The following is a 7,650-nucleotide window of genomic DNA, read 5'->3' as shown; positions in this document are numbered from 1 at the left end:
CAAGGAATGGATTTACGGACAGCTTCTGGACCAAAAAAGGAGTGAGACAAGGGTGTGCGTTGAGCCCGTTATTATTTAGTATATATATTGCGGAATTAGATAAGATGATGGAAAGGAGAGGTGTAGGAGGAATAGAATTAGGTAAAGATAGAATATGGAATATAGCATATGCGGATGATATTGTGTTGATAGCAAAGAACAGGGTAGCGATGTTAGATATGATGGACACGTTGAAGAAATTTAGCGTATGCGGATGATATTGTGTTGGTAGCAAAGAACAGGGTAGCGATGTTAGATATGATGGACACGTTGAAGAAATTTTTAAAGGAAAGAAGGCTAGAGTTATCGACGGAGAAAACGAAAATAGTGGTGTTTAACAGGAAAGGTAGGGAGAGGAAAGAAAAATGGAAATGGAAGGATAAAGGGATTGAAGAAGTAAAGGAGTTTAAGTACTTAGGATTTACGTTTAATCAAGCAGGGAATTATAAGGCACATATAAGGGATTTGTATAAGAAAGGCAGGGTAGCTTTGAACAAGGTTTGGGGTTTGGGAGAAAGAATATGTAGAGATGATTTTGTAAGGAGATGGGCATTATTTAGATATCTAGTACAAAGTGTGATGTCGTATGGTGTAGAAGTATGGGGGTGGGAGGAAAAAGAGAAATTAGAAAGAATCATGATGGATTATGTAAGGTGGATTTTTAGATTGGATTTCTGTACACCGAGGTATATAATTATGTATGAACTAGGAATGGAAAAATTGAAAATAGGATGGGGTATAAGGGCGAAAAGGTATGAAGAAAAAATTAGGAACAGTAGTGAAGAGAGACTAATAAAAAAGTGTTGGAAAGAAAAGGAAGAAAGGGGAGGGAAAGATTTATATTGGAAGGAAAGGGAAAGTTATTATAATAGGAATGGATGGGGTGTAGAAAGAGTTAAGGAAGGAATGGAAGGAGGGTGGGATATGGAGGGAGAGATAGTAAAAAGGGAAAGAGACGTGCAAAAACAGTGGATAGAAAGTAAGATTAGGGAGGCAAAGTATAATAAAAGGTATAAAGATATAAGGAAGATAGGGGAGGGACATAAGTATTTGGAAAAGAGCAGTTTGATAAGGATGGGAGCAAAGGCGGGGGGAGAAGTGAGAGCGCTTATTAAGTTAAGGTGCGGTAATCTGGAGTTAAAAAATAAGTATTGGTTAGAGGAGGAAGAGAGAAAGTGTGTAATGTGTGGGAAGGAGCAGGATGAGATGTATCATTATATGTATACATGTGAGTGGGGAAAGAGATGGTTCGAGGAGATGGATAGTATGGAAGGTAGGGGAAAAGAAAGGATATGGGATGATGAAATCGATGAGATTAAAGGGAAAGTATTAAAAAGAATGTGGAGAGAAAGGGAGGGTAAAATCAAAGAGAAAGAAAGAGAAGGAGAAAAAGAAAAAGGATAAAGTGAAATGGGGTAAAGGAAAGAAGAAAGAGAGAGGAGAATTTAATGTGATATAGATATAGAAAGTATGGAAGAATGGAAAGGATGAAAGAATGGAGGATGTGTGGAATGTGTGAGGTAGTTGTTTAATGTAAACCAAGTCCCCTTCTTGGCTATTTAATGTATATAGCTGAATGGTAATAAATTATATATATAAAAAATTGTGCAGATATAGTGACTTAATCATATATTATGAAAATAAACATGCAAAATAACATTAATCGTTACGAAAACGTGTAAATATCTTAAAGAAATATCAAGTTTGATGACAATGCATTCTCACATAACCTATATAAAATAAAAAATGCAAAACTAACATCAAAGTTAAAGAATTTAGTATTAGATCACAGCAGACCCTATTGACTTACCATTTTGTGAGAAGCTTCACTTTGTTAAAATAATTTTCTTTGATGACCAGAGAATATCGCTTGTCAGTCGATGACACCTCAAACCAATGAAGTCTATTTTAATGAACAAGCGCCACCAACGACGCACGCGCAATCTGCAAACCGGAGAAATAATTCTCGTAGTGATGCGCAATGCAATACGCGACACTTGATATCCAATAATCACGCTGCTGTTCCAGAAAAGCTATACGCTCATTGGATATCAAGCGTCGTATCGCGCTGACTGTGAGAACCAAAAAATTTTGAACGGTGCATAAATCTCGAGTTCTCTTTGAGTATTTTTCTTTTTTATTGAAGTAAAAGTTAAGCCATGAAGTATACAAAACTATATAGCGTATCGTGTTTCGCCGATACAACATGACCTATCAATACTGTTAAATATATGCACATACTAACCCAGAGAGTCGTACGTATATGTATATGGTTATGTATACACACACCACATATATATATATATATATATATATATATATATATATATATATATATATATATATACACACGCCGTCTCCGCCGAAGTAGGTACATTGGTGTTCATTAATTGAGTCCTTTAAGTGTAGACAAGTGTAAATGAACGCGCCTGGAGATGATACTACTATACACCGAAAAAGGACTCAATTAATGAACATCAGTGTACTAATAATCGCGTACGAATGTGCGCGCACCTTAAAATATTGGCACAGGGCCTATATTCTTGAAATTTTTGCGTATACGTAATTTTCATTGCGCAGTTATTTTATGGTATGATTAAACTTGCATAGTAAAACTTACGTATACACAACTATTTCAAAAATAAGAGCCTAGATATCTTTTCTATAATCAGATACAGAAACATAAATTATTACAGACTTATAATATCTACCGTGATTGAACGTATTTGTTGGTCACCCATATGCGCTGAAGTTAAGCTAAAATGAATCGCAGTATCATGAACAATATAAAATAAAATGTTTATCATTTTCCATTCATGTTTCCCTTAAGAGAGTATTGGAGATAAACTCATGTGCATTGTGTATTAAAAAAAAACTCAAGTTTTTATAAATTTAATATAAATTATAAAGTTAATATGAATGCGGTGTTTTTCCACTCCTCTTTGAGTAGAATAGTGTCGATAAGTGCACCATCTCTAAGTTCCTGCCAGTTCCTGCTTATTTTTGCTTGCTATTGCTGTTAGTTGCAAACTGTCGATCTTTTTTATTAGTTCAAAACCTCAGCTATAAAAGAGCAGCGTTGAGCGAGGGAATGGTTGCGTTCAGCAGAAAAAGCTGCTTTGCAACTGTTGTAAAATTCGTGAATCTGATTGATATATGCTCTTAGATTCAATCAAAATTGAAAGCATGCTCCAATTAGATTCACGAATTTTACAACAGTTGCAAAGCAGCTTTCTCTGCTGAACGCAATTAATGATGGCATAGTACAGTTAAATTTTGATTATAAAGTACAATTCAATAACGAATCAGACAAATACGTCTTTTAGGTTGGACTCAATGGCAAAATGGAACATTCTTTTTAACTTTCAAATAATATATTTCTATAACAAATAAAAAAACTAGCTTTTAATATGATTATTAAAGTTGAGCACTGTAAAGTTTCATTAAATATTAATAATTTAAGTTCCTTATTTTATGTTTTTGTAACTTAGATTTTCTTCCTTGTTCGCACGTTTAGAATCTAATATGGAATGTTCTCTAACAGTACAGATGTCCAGGGAACATCCAGAGTATATCCTAAGGAAGTCATAAGGACATTTCTTCATTCTCAGGATGTCTTTAGGACATGTCTGGGTTTGATCTTTTATGACGTAAAGGAGCTAATTGAAGATTATAAAATCAAGGTTCTTTCATTGACATAAAATCATGAGAGATTTATTTATTTTATTCATTTATATAAAATATATTGAGGTATTTTTACATATATTTTATATACTATATATATATATATATATCTTATATGCATTTCTTCAGTACATATCTTCAAGTAGATCTAGATCTTTGATGTATTAGACTAATTGGATTTCTTGAATTATGAGAATAACATTGAACTTATGCAAAATAAATCTGGATTTTCTCTTAAAAATAATTAATTTTTCCCTTAAAAAATTAACTTTCTATCTTACTCACTTTTTAACTTCAAAAACAGTATTTCTTAAAAAATGAAATAAAATTAAACATATCTTATAAAATAAGAAATGAAATTGATAAAGCCTGAAAATCTACTTTGCGACTTCCTGTATTATTATAAGATGAAAAGAAATCTTGTAAGATGTAATCTTGCCATAGTAATTTTCATGAATTGTTCTAAACTTTAACTAAAGTTTGAATACACAAAGTTATAGTAAATGGCATTTTATAATACATAACTGTTGATACTGATATATACATTTTCTATGATGTATATTTGTTAGCTACTTTTTATCTTTCGATTACACACATCGTTAAGTGTATAGTTATATTTTACATGTAAATTAATAATATACGGTAATATCATGTTAATTATAAGTAATCTTTGTAATAGTTAACATGTTAAACTTAAAATATTCTATGTATAGTCATTTGCATTTCTCTTATAAAAAATATTCCCCAGGAACAAGTAGATTCGTTTTGAGATATTCCAAAGTTACATTCAATTATTGATAAAAAAATAGAACATATGCGATTAGTTAGAAACATAAGTATATCCTAATGATAAATCTTAACAACATATATCTTAACAGTGACTGAAGTCTTTTGGAGTTTTAAGTTCAGGCAATTTACTGTTATCTCTTAAATTAAATATATCGTCATCTCTATTTGCATTGTACGAGTTCGGTGCATTTCCCAAAGATGTAGGTGCTTCTTGAGACACATTATGATTCTTTGTATGTGTTGGATGTAACGGTGACACTCGTTCAGTAAAATTAGCAGCACAACGCGAATTCAACATTCCAGGTAACTGAGTGTTACAACATCTCTTCATCTGCTTGAGATCACTCACCTCTTTGGCTAACAGCGCGCTTTGTTCCGCAGCAATGGTTTGAGCATTTGTTAGATCATCCAATCGATCACTAAGTTTACATATCATGTTTTCCCATACTAAACAAGGGTTTTTATTTTCATATTTTTTATCTTTTTCTTTATTTTTATCGTTCTCATCTTTTTCATTATTTTTATCGTTTTCTTTTGTTTTTTCTGCAAGTTCTATTTTCTCCGTCTTTTCCATCAATAAATTTAACAACTTATCAGTAACTCGTTCACTCGAAGTATTCACATCATGAGTGTTCGCAGTACACTCAATTTCTCTCTTCGAAGTATTAACACTGAATGTATCAAAAACAGAACTTCCCTCAGTTACATTTTCTTGTTCCTCCTTATTTTTTGCTTCTTGATTTTGATCAACAAGCAAAAGACTTTTTTCTTTTCTACTTTCCCTTTTTAAAGATATTCCAGATGGACCCGGATCATTAAAAGACTTGTACGACTAAAATTAGAAGAAAACATGAATACATATTTATATTATTCATTTATAGTTAGACTTTACATACAAATATTATATAAATATTTATTAAATATATTACCGTGTCATTGTCAGCCAAAAAACATTCTGTTAGTTTCTGCTGGGTATTTATTTTTACACAATCTTTAGATTTCACATGTTTACTTTCATTAATGATGAATTTACTATCTTTCCAACTTTCATCAGGTTTATAATCAGGAAGTAATTCATCATATAATGTTTTTTGAAATATATCTCGAAATTCATTAGTTGAATTTGCATTAGAATCTTGTTCCTGTGTACTTTTGTTGGGTATTTTTTGGCTGACTTTTATACTGTTTTCAACCTCTGTAATATCATACAGAGGATGCATTGCCATCTTGCGAATCTATAGTTAAAAGACAAATATATTAATACAATTTTAATAAAACAAGATAATTGTTTATTAAGATACAAAATCAATATATTTATATGAAATATATGTTACCATTTCTTTAGTTCGCGAAGTTCGAGAGCGTTCGAAAGTAGGATTAACATCATTAAGTTTTTTAAAGCGATCTTGTTCATTCATCCTAAATTTTTGCCGTTCTGATTTTGTCAGTCCATTTACACATCGTATCACTTTTCTAGAAGCTGCATTTGTCATTGCATCATAAGTTGGAACTTCTGGCATCTATTAAAAAAATTATATTAAAAAAAATTTATATTTTCCTACATTTTCTATTATATAAATAAATTTTTATTATATTATTCATACATCATTCCAATTTTCAACTGAAGTGTATGTATCTGCATTCATGGAAGATGCTACATCTATTTTTTCCTCTACATTGTTTGTATCTATCAAGTATGAGAGGTTTGAACAAGATGAAAGGTGATCCTGTATTGAGATATTACAAAATTGATATTAGTCAAGTGAAATGATAAAAATTTTTTTTAATTTCAAATGTATTAATGTAATATTTTTGTACATGCAAAAGACTGTAACTGTCTAACATAGAAAGACATCTAGAAGTTAAGTTTTACATATAAATTTATACATACCTTTACAGCATTATGATCTACTACATGACCACTATCCAGTGGACATAGTACTTTGTCCTGTGTATCATGTTGTTTCTTACACTTCATAAGATGGGTCATTAATTTAAATTTACGGATACGATGTGCTTTGTTATACGGACAGGTAACTATGATGTCTTTATCCATTTTATACAATCGTTGATTGTGCGAAAACTTTTAGTCTCTCTTTGCGTTTGCTGATTTTATAACCGACTTTGTAAAGATCTGCTTTCTTTATAAAATCAGGGAGAAACCTGAGAACGGCCACGCTATACGTTTTGACTGACACCAATTTTCACGTAGAGACTCTCAAACAGAGACTGGCCATTGGCAGGTCTCCACGTGATTGGCGCACGGGATGATAACCTGAAAAATGGCGGTAAAGATCCTTCCTTCCTTCCTTCAATATTTGGCTACAGGCCTCTCTAAGAGTAATGCCCCAACGCCAGTTTTCGATTAATGATATAATTCGAGAGCAAAGTCTTGGAAATTTTCAAGACACGATCCAAAAAAATCACAAGGTCCGAACATGTTCGAACACATCTTGTCGTGACGGCGGTTAGACCGGGACTTGGCGGTAAAGATAAAGAGCTGTGCTCACCAATAAAGAGCTATGCTCACCAAACGCGACGGACATAAAATATGAATTGAGATATTGTCGCACTCTGCGAATGTATAGTTTATCGCTCAAATAATAATGATAAATAAAGATATATACACGTATATCCTTTAAAATGTATAATGTAAGTTCTTGAAAATATTACATATAGTCAATAATAATCACACGTTATGTAATGTCGGAAGAAATAAAAAACAACTAGTTCTAAGATATTATATATTATTCAGGTAATATAATTATATTATATTATATTATATTATATTATTCAGATATTATTCAGGTAATATAATAAATAATTAGTTAAAAAAAAAATATATATATATATATGTACTATATGATTTTAATAAATAGAGATTACTTGTCTTGTTGTTATAAGTTTTATTTAAAGGTACATAAATATGTGCAAGTGTAATGGTTCCTGCCCATAGGACGCGGCAACGCTCGCCGCGCGGCGGAAGTTCGTACGATAGCCAATCAATATGTTGCTTTCCGTAATAACTTTCTAGCTCTTACGGAAAAACAATATATTGACTGGCTGTCGCGCGGACTTCCGCCGTGCGGCAAGCATTACCGTGTGCAGGAGCCATTACAGTACATGTCATGCACTTGC

The 7,650-nt window shown here is 32.0% G+C and overlaps 2 protein-coding genes across 2 annotated transcripts; one reads left to right on the top strand and one right to left on the bottom strand.

Annotated features, from left to right (window-relative positions):
* Positions 1-24: 24 nt before the first annotated feature.
* LOC116845308 lies at positions 25-3,740 on the top strand. The gene is made up of 2 exons (XM_032817827.1): positions 25-839; positions 3,584-3,740. The coding sequence occupies exons 1-2, from the start codon at positions 289-291 to the stop codon at positions 3,738-3,740; spliced, it is 708 nt and encodes a 235-aa protein (XP_032673718.1). The 5' UTR covers positions 25-288.
* A 524-nt stretch (positions 3,741-4,264) lies between these two features.
* Positions 4,265-6,953, bottom strand: LOC116845377. Its single transcript, XM_032817963.1, has 5 exons — positions 6,404-6,953; positions 6,117-6,239; positions 5,847-6,032; positions 5,442-5,747; positions 4,265-5,344 (listed from the first exon to the last, which is right to left on the bottom strand). Exons 1-5 carry the CDS (start codon positions 6,566-6,568, stop codon positions 4,595-4,597), a joined length of 1,530 nt encoding a protein of 509 aa, XP_032673854.1. The 5' UTR covers positions 6,569-6,953; the 3' UTR covers positions 4,265-4,594.
* Positions 6,954-7,650: the final 697 nt, after the last annotated feature.

This window comes from Odontomachus brunneus, unplaced genomic scaffold (genome assembly GCF_010583005.1).
Source record: "Odontomachus brunneus isolate Ranch 3 - 2012 unplaced genomic scaffold, Obru_v1 Obru_scaffold_051, whole genome shotgun sequence".
NCBI classification, from domain to species: domain Eukaryota; kingdom Metazoa; phylum Arthropoda; class Insecta; order Hymenoptera; family Formicidae; genus Odontomachus; species Odontomachus brunneus.
Note: the sequence above shows the minus strand (reverse complement) of the source record. Positions and strands in the feature narration are given on the sequence as shown.

Bases quoted from the DNA above. Each gene is read 5' to 3' on its own strand.
- LOC116845308 (XM_032817827.1), top strand. From the start codon at position 289: ATGTTAGATATGATGGACACGTTGAAGAAATTTTTAAAGGAAAGAAGG. The intron at 840-3,583 runs GTGTTGGAAAGA...GTTCTCTAACAG, and splicing joins GAAGAGAGACTAATAAAAAA to TACAGATGTCCAGGGAACAT.
- LOC116845377 (XM_032817963.1), bottom strand. From the start codon at position 6,568: ATGGATAAAGACATCATAGTTACCTGTCCGTATAACAAAGCACATCGT. The intron at 5,748-5,846 runs GTAACATATATT...TTTTAACTATAG, and splicing joins CTTCGCGAACTAAAGAAATG to ATTCGCAAGATGGCAATGCA. The intron at 5,345-5,441 runs GTAATATATTTA...TTCTAATTTTAG, and splicing joins TTTTGGCTGACAATGACACG to TCGTACAAGTCTTTTAATGA.